The sequence below is a fragment of the Danio rerio genome, chromosome 17 (genome assembly GCF_052040795.2).
Source record: "Danio rerio strain M-AB ecotype USA chromosome 17, GRCz13ab, whole genome shotgun sequence".
In the NCBI taxonomy this organism is placed as follows: domain Eukaryota; kingdom Metazoa; phylum Chordata; class Actinopteri; order Cypriniformes; family Danionidae; genus Danio; species Danio rerio.
Window position 1 is genome coordinate 4,397,436 of NC_141037.1, and position 16,082 is coordinate 4,413,517.

Below are 16,082 nucleotides of genomic sequence, written 5' to 3' on the forward strand. Positions count from 1 at the left end.
CAAATAGATGCATATGTTTTTTTATAATAAACTGTGTCTGAAGATGTATGATTTTTTTTTATTTATTTGTTTTGCATGTTTTGATCTTGAGTATAAATCTTAAAATCTAATTATTTGCTTATTATTATTATTATTTTTTTTTCAACAGACAAAAACCGGACTTGCCCTCTTGTACGACGAGCACACAAGTAACACATACGACGTTCGCCTAAAGTTAACGAAAGATTTGTTAATCATACAGAAACAGGACGTGGTTTGTGCGAGTGGCATCGAATCTCATTTAAATGTAAGTACTGAGTCTTTACCTTTGGCTTGATACATCATGGTTTAAAAATGCAATATGATGCTTTTTTTTAAAGGTTGTTTTTTTATTTATTTGTTTATTCTTTAATTTGTGTCCAGCTCAGTGCATTGGGATTATACCCAAAGCTCCAGTTTGTTGGGGAAATGTAATATTTCTTGCCATAATCATCAGTTTTTGCTTTTAAACATCAACATTCATTTGTTTTGAAATGAATCAGCTGTTTTGAAAGAGTCGTTTGAGTCTGTGAATCAGTTTTTCATTCGAGTCACCTGATTTGTTTAAACGAATCAACTGTTTTGAAAGTCATTTGAGTCCCTTGATTCTTTTCAAATGAATTGGCTGTTTTGTGAATCAGCTTTTGTTATGTAGAGACGCTTTCTTGATGTGTTTAAACAAAATGGCTGTTTTATATTAATTGATTAATTCTGTGAATTAATGATCCATTTGTAGAGACAGTCACTTGAATTGTTTTGAAACAAATCTGATGTATTCATAATATCAATTGTCAGTGGATCAATTATTAATTTATAGTCACTTAATTTGTTTTGAAACGAATCTGCAGTTTTGAATGAATCAATCATTGATCCATTTGTAGAGACGGTCACTTGATTTTTTTTTTATAATGAATCAGTGGTTTTGAATGAATCAGTTAAGCTAGAGAATCAATGCTCCATTTGTAGAGACGGTCACTTTATTTGTTTTATAATGAATTCGTGGTTTTGAATGAATCCATTAAGCCAGCGAATTAATGATCCATTTGTATAGACAGTTACTTGACTTGTTTTATAATGAATCGGCAGTTTTGAATGAATCGATTAAGCCAGCAAATCCAAGATCCATTTAAAGAGACAGTCACTTGATTTGTTTTATAATGAATCAGTTGTTTTGTATGAATCAGTTAAGCCAGAAAATTAATGATCCGTTTGTAGAGAGTCACTTGGTTTGTTTTATAATGAATTGGCAGTTTTTAATGAATCATTTTTAGCCAGCGAATCAATGATCCATTTATAGTCACTTGATTTGTTCTGAGATGAATCAGCTGTTATGAAGGAGTCCTTTGAGTCAGTGAATCAGTTGTCTGTTTGTAGAGACAGTGATTTGAGCTGTTTTAAAGCGAATTGGCTGTTTTGAAAGGGATTTGTTGAGTCACTTGATTTGTTTTGAAACAGAGCAGCTTTTTTGATTGAATTGTTTGAGTCAGCAAATCAATGATCTATTGGTAGAGACAGTTTTCCGAGTTATTTACAAGTGAATCTGCTGTTTTGAAATTTAATTTATTATGCCTTGGTAGAGTCACATGAATTGGTTTATATTGGCAGTTTTGAATGAATCAATTAAGTCAGTTAATTAATGATCCATTTATAGTCACTAGACTTGTTTTAAAATGAATCAGCAGTTTTGAATGAATTAATTAAGCCAACGAATCAATGATCCATTTGTAAAGACAGTCACTTGATTTGTTTTATGATGAATCAGCAGTTTTGAATGAATCGATTAAGCCAGCAAATCAAAGATCTATTTAAAGAGACAGTCACTTGATTTGTTTTATGATGAATCGGTTGTTTTGAGTGAATCATTTAAGCCAGAAAATCAATGATCCATTTGTAGAGACAGTCAATTGATTGTTTGATAATAAATTGTTTGATAATGAATTGAATTGAGATGAATCAGCTGTTTTGAAGGAGTCCTTTGAATCAGTGAATCAGTTGTCCGTTTGTAGAGAGAGTGATTTGAGCTGTTTTGAAGCGAACCGGCTGTTTTGAAAGGGATTTGTTGAGTCACTTGATTTGTTTTGAAATGGAGCAGCTTTTTTGATTGAATTGTTTGAGTCAGCAAATCAATGATCCATTGGTAGAGACAGTTTTCTGAGTTATGTAGAAGCAAATCAGCTGTTTTAAAAAAAAATCATCTGAGTCAGTGAATCAGTTGTCTATTTGTAGAGACAGCCACTTGATTTGTTTTGAATGTATCAACAGTTTTGAAAGAGTCATACGAGTCAGTGAATCAGTTATTTATTTGTAGAGACAGTCACTTGATTTGTTTTGACACAAATCAGCTGTTTTGAAAGAATCAGCTGAGTCATTAAATCAGTCATCCATTTGTACAGTCACTTGATTTGTTTTGAAATTAATCATCTGTTTTGAAAGAGTTGTTTGAGTCAGTGAATGTATTATGCCTTTGTAGAGTCACTTGAATTGTTTTATATTGGCAGTTTTCAATGAATCGATTAAGTCAGTGAATCAATAAGCCATTCATAAAGACAGTCGCTTGATTTGATTTATATTGAATCAGCTGTTTTGAATTAATCGATTAGGTCAGCGAATCAATGATCCATTCGTAAAGACACTCACTTGAATTGTCTGATAATGAATCAGCAGGTTTGAATCGATTAAGTCAGCGACTCAAAGATCCATTTATAACCTCTTGATTTGTTTTGAAATGCATCAGCAGTTTTGAATGAATAAATTAAGTCAGTGAATCAATGATCCATTTGTAGAGTCACTTAAATTATTTTGAAATAAATCGGCTGTTTTGAAAGAGTTGTTTAAGTCAGTGAATTTATAATGCCTTTGTAGACTCACTTGATTAGTTTTTTGTTAGCGGTTTTGAATGAATCAAATAAATCACCCACTGAATCATCCGTTCATAAAGACAAACAATTAATTTGTTTGATAATTAATCAGCAGTTTTGAATTAATCAATTATGTCAGTGAATCAATTATCTATTTATAGTCACTTGATATTTTTTTAAATGAATCGGCAGTTTTGAATGAATCGATTAATCCAGTGAATCAATGATCCATTTGTAAAGACACAAGCTTGATTTATTTTGTAATGAATCAGCAGATTTGAATCAATCAATCAAGTCAGTGAATCAATGATCCATTCATAGAGGCAATCAATCAATCAATTTGTTTAAAAATGAGTCAACTCTTTTGAACAAATTGAGTCAGTGAATCGATGATCCATTTACCCATTTAATAAAAGTTTTTATTTATTTATTGTAGCATTATGCTAAGTCAAATTGTGGCATGGACATTTATGAAGTGCTCTGGACTCACACATAACTCATTAAATGAATGATAAACTCTGCTAAAGCCTCATATATTCTCTCTAAAGTGTCACTTTTTCCAAAGCTCATCATCAAGCATCTCGTTTGCCAGCAGAAGTGTGTTTTCATAGCAATCGATTACAGATGGAGATGCATCAAACATAAATGCTCATCATCTTTGACGTCCATGTCAAAAGCATTGTTTCAGGCTTGAGACGCCATCATCATATTTCAGAAATGACATCAGCCTCTATATTCAGAAATCATGCTGTCAGCGCTCAGAGAAACTCATTAAATGTGTACAATACGTCCAATATAGTCATAATGCAGTGAGTTTAGAGAGGATTTTTTGGATTATGACTTTGTCATTTAGAGTCAGTTTGACCCAGAAATACATTCAGAAGTAAATAAGGAAAGTGTCTGCGTTCTGATGGTGTTGTTTATTGTGTGTTTCTGTCTGATAGGAAGTTGAGTTATGTCTTAGTTTTTGAGAAATTGATAGTCTTTTGAATTAGATTTTCAGCTTTATGAAGTGTTTTGGTGTGGATTGACTGATCCTGATGGAAATTTGGCCAGATTAATAAATCACTACAGTAAATTGTCGAACTTCTTTAGGGTATATGCAGAGCTAGTGTTTCTTCCCATACTGATAAACTTCTGGTGAACGGTTAATGTAACATTTATCCATTTGATACGGTTCCTTTTACAGCATTGAAGTTGTATTACCAATAAAATATAGTCAGTTAAACAGACTTCAGCATTCATTTAGTTGTTCAAGTGTAAAATGAGATGAAAAGCCTTTTACACGCACGCACCGTCAGGATCAGCAGGCGAACATAGAAACTCCATTGAAAATTAATGTTCATATTTTAAAGACATGGCGCGGGAACATGTAATTTAGTGCAGTGCTTCTTGTACAATCTGAGACCCACTTTATAGTGTCTATCAATCAGGCAGTGTAGATCATTGATTTTGAAAGAAAATAGGCCTTAAACTCACTGATTTTTAACGTCATTCAGTTCACTGGAAGCACTTAACCCAGGTTACTAAAAAATGAAAAGTCCTTCTGCATCTTCTGCATATACCCTATAAGCCTGCGTTTGTTTGATGCAGTTAGAAGCGCGATTTTTGCCCTTTTTATTATGTAAAACATAATTGATTTCATTTTACTTTTAAATTAAATTTTGTTTGATTTTATTTTATCTTATTTTTAACTCTTTTATTTGATAATTTTATTAAATTATTTTATTTTATTTATTACTTATTTACTCATTTTAATATGTTTTATTTTTTTAATATTAAATTTAATCTTATATAATTTTATTTATTTTTTTCTTTTTTCTTTTATCTTTTATTTTTATCAATTTATTTTTAATTAAATTATATTAAATTTAGTTTTATTTTATCTTATTTTTATTTAATGTTATTTTGTCTTATTTTATTCATCTTATTTGATAATTTTATTAATCTGTTTTATTTAATTTTATTAGTTTTTATTTAATTTAAATTGATCTGATTTTAATTTGTGTTTATTTTAATTTTTATATATTTTTATATAATTCTGTTTAATTTTCTTATTTGATCTTATTTTTCATTCATTTTATTTGACACTTGTATTGATCTATCTTTTAATTATATTTTAATATTTATTGGATTTATTTTATTATTCAATTTTTAATCATTTTTCATTTTATTGTAACTTATTATCTTTTTATTCTTTGAATAATATTTTATCTTATTGTTTTAATGTGAGTCTATTTACAGAATATGTAGAATATTAATGGAGTGTTTTTTATTATTTTAAATGCGATTTAAAATCGATTATTTGAAAAGTATATTTATTATAGAAAATAAATACAGCTGAAGAAATCATTTTTAACTCATATTTTGTTGTTGTTTTTTTCTGATATTAACTGATTTTACTAATATTACTATTACTGATTTAACTATTTTGTTTTATATATTTTATAATACTTATTAAACATTATTTAATGTGTTAGCAATACAAATATTTACTATATTTATTTATTTTTAATAAAATTAAAAATCTAAGAGTTAGTTATTTGTTTTTTGCCTGATATAATATATATTTGAAAGTATTTGTTTTTATTTATATTTAATCATTATTTTGTGAATTGACATTTTATTTTGTCAGATTTTTAAGGTGGCTTTAAGATCAGATTTTTAAGGTGGCTAATGGCTTTTTATGCAAAAAAAGTAAACAGTAAAGCATGTATTTATTAATCTATTGATTTTTTTTTATTCTTTTATAAGAATGTTGTATTCATTTTTTTTAATCATATGTTTATATCAACAGTAAAATTTTCTGAATTTGTTTGCTTTTTTACTTTCTGCCTGATAGCGTCATTATGAACATATTATGATTCTGATGGTTTAATTAAAGCATCACCACCTCAATTAATTCCTGTGATGTATCTGATGCGGTGAATATTTTACCAACTAAATCCCCCTTTTCTAAAGCACAGAACTGTTGTACTGAGAAGGCAGGCGACTGGAGGTCTGGGTCTGAGTATCAAAGTAAGTTCGTCTTCATCTTCTTTAATAAAGTGTTGAGGTGTTTCTGATATTACAGATGAAAGAGCTTCATTAGTTTCGTTCTCGGCAGTCTCTGATGCTTTTCTGACGGCTCTTCATGTGTTTTAGGGGGGAGCAGAACATAAAGTGCCTGTGGTGATTTCCAAGATATTCAAAGATCAAGTAGGTAAGAAGACAAGAGAGACACATCCACAGACTTTTCTGGAATTTTAGACAGTATTGCAGTGTTTTTTACTACGACTATATCTTTATTTTATTTCACATTTTATTTTAAGTGCTAAATTATTTTATATTTTATTTTTATTATCTTATTATCTTAGTGTATTTATTTATTTTAAATTCGATCTATTGGATTGGATTTTACTAGAACTACGTTTAATTTAATTAGATTTTTTTTTTATTTTAATGTATTTTATCTCTGATTTTTTTATTTTTTTTGCCACAACTATAATTTAATTTATTCAGTTTTTTTATTTGATTTAATTTTTGTTGCATTTTACTATATTTTATTTTATATCTTATTTTATGTATTTATTTTTAATTTATCTATTGGATTGGATTTTACTGCAACTAATTATATTTTTTGTTTTCTATTTTTTTAGTTTAATATTTTTATTTTATTGTGTTTTTATTTATTTATTTATGTTTATATTATATATTTTTATCCTTTGTTTTAGTTTTTATATTTTTATTCTATGTATGTAAATTTATTTATTTTATAATTTTTTGTCTATTGAATTGCTTTATTTAATGTACTACTTTTTAATTTAATTTGTTTTTTTAATTTTATTTTTTATTTATTAGATTAGATATTACTACAACTACATTTTATTTCATATTTTTTTTATATGTTGTATTTTTATATATTTTTTATTTTTTAAATCTTAGTGTATTTATTTAACTTTTTATTTAATTTTTACATTTCATCTAATATATATATATATATATATATATATATATATATATATATATATATATATATATATATATATATATATATATATATATATATATATATATATATATATATATATAATTTTTTTCTTTTGGATTGGATATTACTACAACTACATTATATTTAATATTTTACTTTATATGTTGCATTAAGATATAAAAAATATATATATATATATATATATATATATATATATATATATATATATACATACATACATACATACACACACACACACATTCGGAAATATTAGTCCCCTTTGAATTTTTCTTTTTTAAATATTATCTATTAGATGTTTTACAGAGCAAGGACATTTTCACAAAATGTACGATAATATTTTTTCTTCCGTAGAAAGTCTTATTTGTTTTATTTCAGCTAGAATAAAACCATTTTAGGTCAAAATTATAATAATTCAAAGGGGGTTAATAATTCTGACAGATATTAAGCAGACTGTCTACCAATACTCAAATAGACCCTCAAAATAAAGTGTTATATTTATTTATTCATTTTTATTTAATTATTATTTTTTTTTATCTTTTGAATTGGTTATTACTACAACTACATTGTTTTAATTTATTCATTCATTCATTCATTTTCTCGTCGGCTTAGTCCCTTTATTAATCTGGGGTCAACACACCGGAATGAACTGCCAACTTACCCAGCAAGTTTTTATGCAGTGGATGCCCTTCCAGCCACAACCCATCTATGGGAAATATCCACACACACATTCACACACACACTCATACACTACGGACAATTTAGCCTACCCAATTCACCTGTACCGCATTTCTTTGGACTGTGGGGGAATATATACGGGTGTATCTATTGGATTGCATTTTACTACAAATACATTTTATTTTAATTTTTAATTAAATTTAATTCTTTTTTTATTTTTATTTTATTTTACAACTACATTTTATATATATATATATATATTTATTTTATTTTATCTATTGAATTGCTTTTTACTAGTTGAATTGCATTTCATTTTATATTTTTAATATTAAATTTATGTATATTTGTTCTACAGTGTAAAAAAAATAAAATCTAAATATTCAGTTCAGTGCATTGCTTGCAGGTTCTTTGTAAGTACAATTTAATTTCCGAGTGAAAATGTCTAAATCTACACTAAATGTGATAAATTACATTTAATCTGATGCCACATTATTTAAAAGCATGGTCACTTTATTTAGGCATTATAATTCATATGTGTTTTAATTATTGTTAAATTACTGTACAAAAAAAAGTTTCATAAATATGCATCTGCAGTTGTTATTATCCTCCTGCTGTCTCTTCTGTCTCCTCTGATGCTTCAATAGAAATCTCTCTCCACTGCTGGACATCTGAAAGATGATAAAGTCTGTCACAATGGCGGATTTGTGTTAAACTGCTGTGTCTGTATGAGTTAAATGATGTGTTTTTCTCCTCAGCTGATCAGACTGGGAAGCTGTTCATCGGAGACGCTGTTCTGCAGGTCAGTCTTGGGCTCCTGCACTTTAAACAAACAAAACAAAAGTTGATTCTGCTACACAGCTTTTGTTGAGTTGACTCTTAACTCTTTTTTTTTTTTTTTTTTACCCTTTTTATCGTAGTTGACTGTTTAAGGGGAATGAAATGTAAATTTAAAAAGAATAAGTAAGATTTAAAAAATACCAAAACAAACTTTATATATATATATGTATATATATATATATATATGTATATATATATATATATATATATATATATATATGTATATATATATATATATATATATATATATGTATATATATATATATATATATATATATATATATATATATATATATATATATATATATATATATATATATATTTAGATCTGCCTTAATCCTTGGTGGAATAGATTCATCACAGAGTCTGGAAATATTCCTCAGAGATTTTGCTCCACATTGACATGATCCCAAACATGCTCTACTGAATTGAGCTCAGTTGATTGTGGAGGCCATTTGAGTACCGTGAACTCATTGTTCTGTTCAAGAAACCAGTCTGAGATGATTCACGCTTTATGACATGGTGTGTTATTCTGCTGTAGCCATCAGAAGATGAGTACATTGTGGTCATAATAGACATGTTCAGCAACAATACTCAGGTAGGCTGTGGCGTTGACACAATGCTCAATTAATTCTAATGGGCCCAGAGTGTGCCAAGAAAATGTCCCTCACACCATTACACCACCACCACCAGCAGCCTGAACCATTGATACAAGGCAAGATGGATCCATGCTTTCATGTTGTTGATGTCAAATTCTGACCCGACCATCCGAAATTGGCAGCAGAAATGGAGACTCATCAGAGCAGGCAACGTTTCTTCAATCTTCTATTGTCCAGTTTTGGTGAGCCTGTGTGAATTGTAGCCTCAGTTTCCTGTTCTTAGCTGACAGGAGCGGCACCCGGTGTGGTCTTCTGCTGCTGTAGCCCATCCGCCTCAAGGTTGGACGTGTTGTGTGTTCAGAGATGCTCTTCTGCAGATCTCGGTTGTAATGAGTGCTTATTTGAGTTACTGTTGCCTTTCTATCAGCTGGAACCAGTCTGGCCATTCTCCTCTGACCTCTGGCATCAACAAGGCATTTGCGTCCACAGAACTGCCGCTCACTGGATATTTCCTCTTTTTCAGACCATTCTCTGTAAACCCTAGAGATGGTTGTGCGTGAAAATCCCAGTAGATCAGCCGTTTCTGAAATGCTCGGTTTGAACTGCAGCAGGTAGTCTTGACCTTGTCTACATGCATTGAGTTGCTGCCATGTGATTGGCCGATTATAAATTTGCGTTAATGAGCAGTTGGATAGGTGTACCTAATGAAATGGCCGGTCAATATATATTAAAAAACAATTATGAATTGTTACCTTTTTTGTCATTTTTTTGTTTTTATTTATTTATTTATTTAATTTTTATTTATTATATAATTATATTTTATTAATTTCTATCATAAAAAAATGTATGTATTTTCTTGCTCTCTCTGTAGATAGATAGATAGATAGATAGATAGATAGATAGATAGATAGATAGATAGATAGATAGATAGATAGATAGATAGATAGATAGATAGATAGACAGACGGACGGACGGACGGACGGACGGACGGACGGACGGACGGACGGACGGACAGATAGATAGATAGACAGATGGATAGATAGATAGATAGATAGATAGATAGATAGATAGATAGATAGATAGATAGATACTGTTACGTAGTGAATATAGTTAAATTTATTTATAATAAATTATGAAATGTATAAATTACTATTATTTTTTATTTTGATAATAAATTGACTGGTTGTGTTACAGACAATATAATTAAAATGTAATATATATATATATATTAAGTTATGACTTGTGTAAATTGTTATTTTGTTTTTATTCTAATTATAAATTGCCTGGTTTTGTTACAGTACATAAAATCTAAGTGTAATATAATCACCATATTAAATGTGGTTGTTTGTGATGGGAATAATGTGCGCTTATATAAGCCTGTCGCTCTTGTCTTTCTCTGCAGGTCAACGGCATTAACGTGGAGAAATGCACACATGAGGAAGTGGTGAGTACTGGACGGCTCTTTCATCTGTGGTCTTGAAATGACATTGATGCAGAATTAATCCCCAGTTTCATCAGACGCCGCTGGAGCGAACAAGCCCTTCATATCAGCGGCCAGAGTTTGCTTCTCGCTGTAAAGTCTATAAATGATCGATCGCTGGGAGATTCAGCACAAACACTCGCAGCTTTACCCTGTCAATCCACACAGACTGATGCTTTTCCATCAGGACGCCGCTGTTCACTCATTTTATTTGTATCTGAAAATACTAATAGCCAGAGTTGGGCCAAAATAAGTGAAATGTATTTTTAAAAAACATATCATGATTTTAAAAGTCAACATGAAATCAAGATCAATAATTTAGGGTGGAGCTATCAGTCCTTTTGGGTGGAGCTATCAGTCCTTTTGTGTGGAGCTTTCAGTACTTTAGGGTGGGGCTATTGGTCATTTAGTGTGGAGCTATTGGTCTTTTGGGGTGGAGCTATTAGTCATTTAGGGTGGAGCTATCAGTCCTTTAGGGTGGGGCTATTGGTCATTTAGTCTGGAGCTATTGGTCTTTTGGGGTGGGGCTATTGGTCATTTAGTCTGGAGCTATTGGTCTTTTGGGGTGGAGCTGATGGTCATTTAAGGTGGAGCTATCAGTCATTTTGGGGCACTCAGTTCATTAGGGCGGAGCTATCAGTCATTTAGGGGGAACTATCAGTCATTTTAGGCGGAGCTATCAGTCCTTTAGGTTACAGCTATCAGTCATTTAGAGTGGAGATATCAGTCATTTGGGGCGGAGCTATCAGTCCTTTAGGTTACAGCTATCAGTCATGTAGTGCGGAGCCATCTGTCATTTAGCGCAAACTATGTAATTTAAGGTGAAGCTATTAGTTATTTAGGTTGCAGCTATCAGTCATTGAGGGTGGAGCTATCAGTCATTTAGGGCTGAGCTATAAGTCTGGTTGGGGCTATTAGACATTTAGGGCGGGACTATAAGTCGCTTAGGGTGGGGCTATCAGACATTTAGGGTGGGGCTATCAGTTCTTTAGGGCGGAGTTGACAGTCCTTTAGGGTGGGGCTATCAGCTATTTAGGGTGAGGCTATCAGTCAATTAGAAAGAAGCTATCAGTCATGTTGGGTAAAGCTATCAGTCATTTAGGGCGGAACTATTAATCATTTAAGGCGGAGCTATCAGTCATTTAAGGTGGAGCTATCAGGCATTTAGGGTGGATCTATCAGTCATTTAGAGTAGAGCTATCAGTCATTTAAGGTGGAGCTATCAGTCATTTAGAGTGGAGCTATCAGTCATTTAGAGTAGAGCTATCAGTCATTTAAGGTGGAGCTATCAGTCATTTAGGGTGGAGCTATCAGTCATTAAGGGTGGAGATATCAGTACTTTAGGGTGGGGTTATCAGTCATTTAGGGTGGAGCTATCAGTAATTTAGGGTGGAGATATCAGTACTTTAGGGTGGGGTTATCAGTCATTTAGGGTGGAGCTATCAGTACTTTATTGTGGAGTTGTCAGTAATTTAGGGTGGATCTATCAGTCATTTAGGGTGGAGCTATCACTTCTTTAGTGTGGGGTTGTCAGTAATTTATGGTGGGTTGGGGGTGTATGAGTCCTTTAGGTCAGAGTTATCAGTTCATTAGGGTGGGGTTATCAGTCATTTAGGGTGAAGCATTCAGTCAGTTAGGGTTCTTTAGGCTGAACCCTAAAGAGAAAGTCTTTTTAAATAGAAGAAATGAATACTTTTTATGTAATGCTGAAGTAATACTGTAGAAGAAGGTAACACTGAAACTGCTTAGCAAATAGGTCTGCATTACATAGTACATGTGTAAATTGTGTTTCCACTAATTGCACGGCCGGAAAAAAATTAATATAATCTCTGTTGTTAAAAAAAATCAAAACAATGATTATTCAACCTCTTAACAGTTTCAGTACCTTCAATATTTAATTAAAGTTGTCTGATGTCTGATGACAACTCATTCCATGTTTTCACTCCTCTGCACATTAACACTCATTATTTTGCATTACTTTTAGAAGCTGTAAGTATGAAGTCTTCTAGTGTAGTGTTTCTCTGCCAGAGTTACAGTAAATCTGCATGCTTATATGCTGGTTCTGTTCTGCTTTGTCAGAGATTGAAGGCTTATCTGGGTGAATCTGGGTTTTCCTTCAGCTTCTGCTCTCGGTGGAAATGCTGAACAAGTGTGTCATGTTTCCTCCACGGAGTAGCAGCGCTCAGATTTGTCCAGTTAAATGTGTTTTCTAGCTGTGATTCTGATCAAATGAAAACTAAAAGTCGACATCAGAATATTTGTATACCATGTACTTTCTAGAGCCGCACCACGATCCACTACAGCGTTAAATTCAAATCGGATTACTGAAATAAAACACACTTCAATTAGTTTCTTATGGATCACACGGTTTATTTCACTGTGGCTATGTTTCATATACTTTTATTATAAAGTAAAAAAAAAAGAAATTAGATATAAAGTTGTGTGTTAAAAACATTAAAAAAACATACACATAAATTTAAATGATTAAAAATTATAAATTATTATTTTAATTATTATAAAACTGAATATATGAAACAAAGCTTCAAATATGAGTAAACTAATTAAAAAAATGTGTGAATATATATACTTGGGCCCAATTCCAAACTATATTTTTGTACCCCCATGCTTTCCCCTTCCTCTCTGGCCCTTGAAACCGAGTGTGAAGGGGAAGGGCTTCAAAATTTAACCCTAAGAAATGGAAAAGCACTACTAGATCTTTGCAATCTCTTGTTTCATATGAGATCAGACAATGGTGACTGCTGTAGTTATTTCAGTTGTTTATGTTTTTGGTATTTATTTACAGGAAATCACTGAAGGCAACGATTTCATGTTATCATAACAATGTATTGTGGCATTAAGATTGTAACAGTACAGTGCATTTAACCAGTGGCCATATTCATCAATGTAAACACACGAAAAGAACATTAGCGTAGTACCAGACACTGTAAAAAGCCCATTCTCAGACAATAGACTTTTCTGACAGGGTATTCCACTGCTATCGAGTGACAATGTTGTTATGATTATGGATTATAGATAGCAATATATATATATATATATATATATATATATATATATATATATATATATATAAAATTTATTTATTTATTTTAATTTTTTTAATCATGACGGTAGAGCTGCCAGATTCTGGCTAAAATGAGAATCACAATTTTTTTGATTAAAATAAAGATCACGATTTTCTCACGATTCTGTAGATGTAAAATAAAGGAATGGTAAAAACAATAATATGGCAAAACACCAATAATAATATTATGTGTAGGTCTACTGGTTTCTATAAATAATTCTATTCTATATTAATCTATTCTTATAATAATTCTGATGTTGAATTATTATGTTTGAGATATATGCTTGCAATCTATCATATTGGATAATTTTATTCACTGGTAAAATCAGACATTTGCCATTATCAGATTATATTCAACAATATATAGGCTAGAGTAGTTATACTAACATTATAAACATTTATTTTCATGCACAACTGTGGGTTCACTATGAAAGAAAAAACATCAAATGCTTTTCGTAATCGTAACTCTAAAATGTGATATGATCATTTAAATGAAGTGCACACTTTCGGTTTCATTCTGACTGCTAAGTGCTTGTTCATACTTTGCACACGGCTCCCAAACGATCACTCTGTGCCACAAACTGAATATTATTTACAACTGTATTACCTGTTACTCGCAACATATGCAGGTTCTGTTCACTAAAATAAGAGGTTCTGTTCACTAAGTAGAGCGGGCGTGCCTGCCCTCTCTGTGATAAGAGCTCCACGGTCAGCAGCTCATGTCACGTGTGATTTCCCGATCGCGAAAACATCATTATATTAAAACAAAAATTAAATTTTTAGGTGAATTATACCTTATAAATACAGTATGTGACTCATTCAACATCATTTGGAGGTGTCAATGTCACTGAGCAACGTATGTGAAACAATAAAAAGACTCGTGCAGCCACCTTTACTTCTCTCCTGAACTTGAAAATATGATTGGCAGAATCGTAGAAATGCTGGATTAAGATCGTCTAGGGGGTCAAATCTAGATTGCGATCTTTTAACGATTAATTGTGCAGCTCTACATGACGGTGGAACGTGAACGCGGTTATGAATGTATTAAAACATGTGCTTGTTTGTCGGAAAAAATCTTAATAATGACAGCCAATACCAATTTGTGTATCTCTTGATTTCCGTGTGCAGCCATTCTTCAGCTGTGACTGTTGTACTCTGGGAATTTTTTTTAACCCCTTGGTTTCAAGTGTGGTCCTGAAAAAAAATCTGAGCGCTATCTAGACCTTTTCCTTATGCTGTGTTCACACCAGACGAGGAATGCACGCATAAAATAGACGCATGAATATTTTGAGTTTACAAGCTTTATTTGCGCGTCAAATCCGCTTCATTCGCACGTCAAATTCACTGAACAACAGAAGCGGATTCAAGTGATGGGTAGGGCTTCTGTCCGCCCGGTGACTGTAGCTTCATTGCTAAATGGCTAATATGGATTGTATTAAGAAAATAACTGCGTTTTTGTGCTTTATGAAGGCTGAAAAACAGCGTTGAGTGTCTGAGTCTACTAGATTCTTTCAGAGGTGCTCCCAGCTCTGTGAGCTCATAAACTCCTCCAGAAACTATACCTGGATGATGAAGGCTTCCAGAGGTGCTTCTGACTGAGCCGAGCCCAGTTTGATGGACTGTTGTCGGTGTGGGTTGGAGGATTTCCCCCAGGACTCCAACAACAGATGCTACGTTACAATCATGCCCCCACAAGAGCAAGCTCCTGATTGGTTAACGCAGCGCGAATGTCCACTGAAGTTCAAACTTTCGTACTTAAATGTTTCACGCGATACATTTGATACAATTTCGTAAACGCTTAACTCGCACCGCCTTATTCGCTGAATTGCGTCATTGGCGCTGCTTCATTCGTGAGTATCACGCCGCAGGATGTCTAATGCATTGACTCAACATGTAAATCACTCGCGCTTGACACTTCTTTTGCATCTGGTGTGAACGCAGCATTAGTCCTACGCCTCCAAGCTAAAGAGAATTGGGACACCCCTACCCCTTCACTTGAACACAGAAAAAGTAAGGGGAAGCGCTAAGGGGGAGAAATGGGCATTTACATATTTTACTTTTAAAATATACATACTTTTGAGATTTAATACATAATTAAAAATACATCATTTGTATTAAATGAATTATTATATAACAGGGGTTGGCGTTCATGAGTTTATGTACAGATGAATAATCGAACAGAAATCGTACACATGCAGTCAAAATAAATCTTTTAAAACAAAAACTGTACGACAATAAAACAGATATATGAATTTGATTTGTCTTGTTCCTAAAACTGACACCAAAGCAGCATGAATTGCACACCTTAAAGTATTAAAATATACTTACTTGCTTACCTCCAGGGGGTGAAGCAGTGGCGCAGTAGGTAGTGTTGTCGCCTCACAGCAAGAAGGTCGCTGGTTCGAACCTCGGCTCAGTTGATATATCTGTGTGGAGTTTGCATGTTCTCCCTGCGTTCGCGTGGGTTTCCTCCGGGTGCTCCGGTTTCCCCCAAAGTCTAAAGGCATGCTGCAGGTGACTTGGGTAAGCTAAATTGTCCATA

At 32.2% G+C, this 16,082-nt stretch overlaps 1 protein-coding gene across 1 annotated transcript in view; it reads left to right on the top strand.

Annotated features, from left to right (window-relative positions):
- sntg2 (syntrophin, gamma 2) overlaps positions 1 to 16,082 on the top strand; it is a 178,946-nt gene that overhangs the window by 55,692 nt on the left and 107,172 nt on the right. The window contains 5 exon segments of the mRNA NM_001126427.2: positions 149 to 286; positions 5,838 to 5,894; positions 6,021 to 6,078; positions 8,298 to 8,341; positions 10,381 to 10,422. Of these exon segments, the coding sequence (NP_001119899.2) occupies positions 149 to 286; positions 5,838 to 5,894; positions 6,021 to 6,078; positions 8,298 to 8,341; positions 10,381 to 10,422 (339 nt within the window).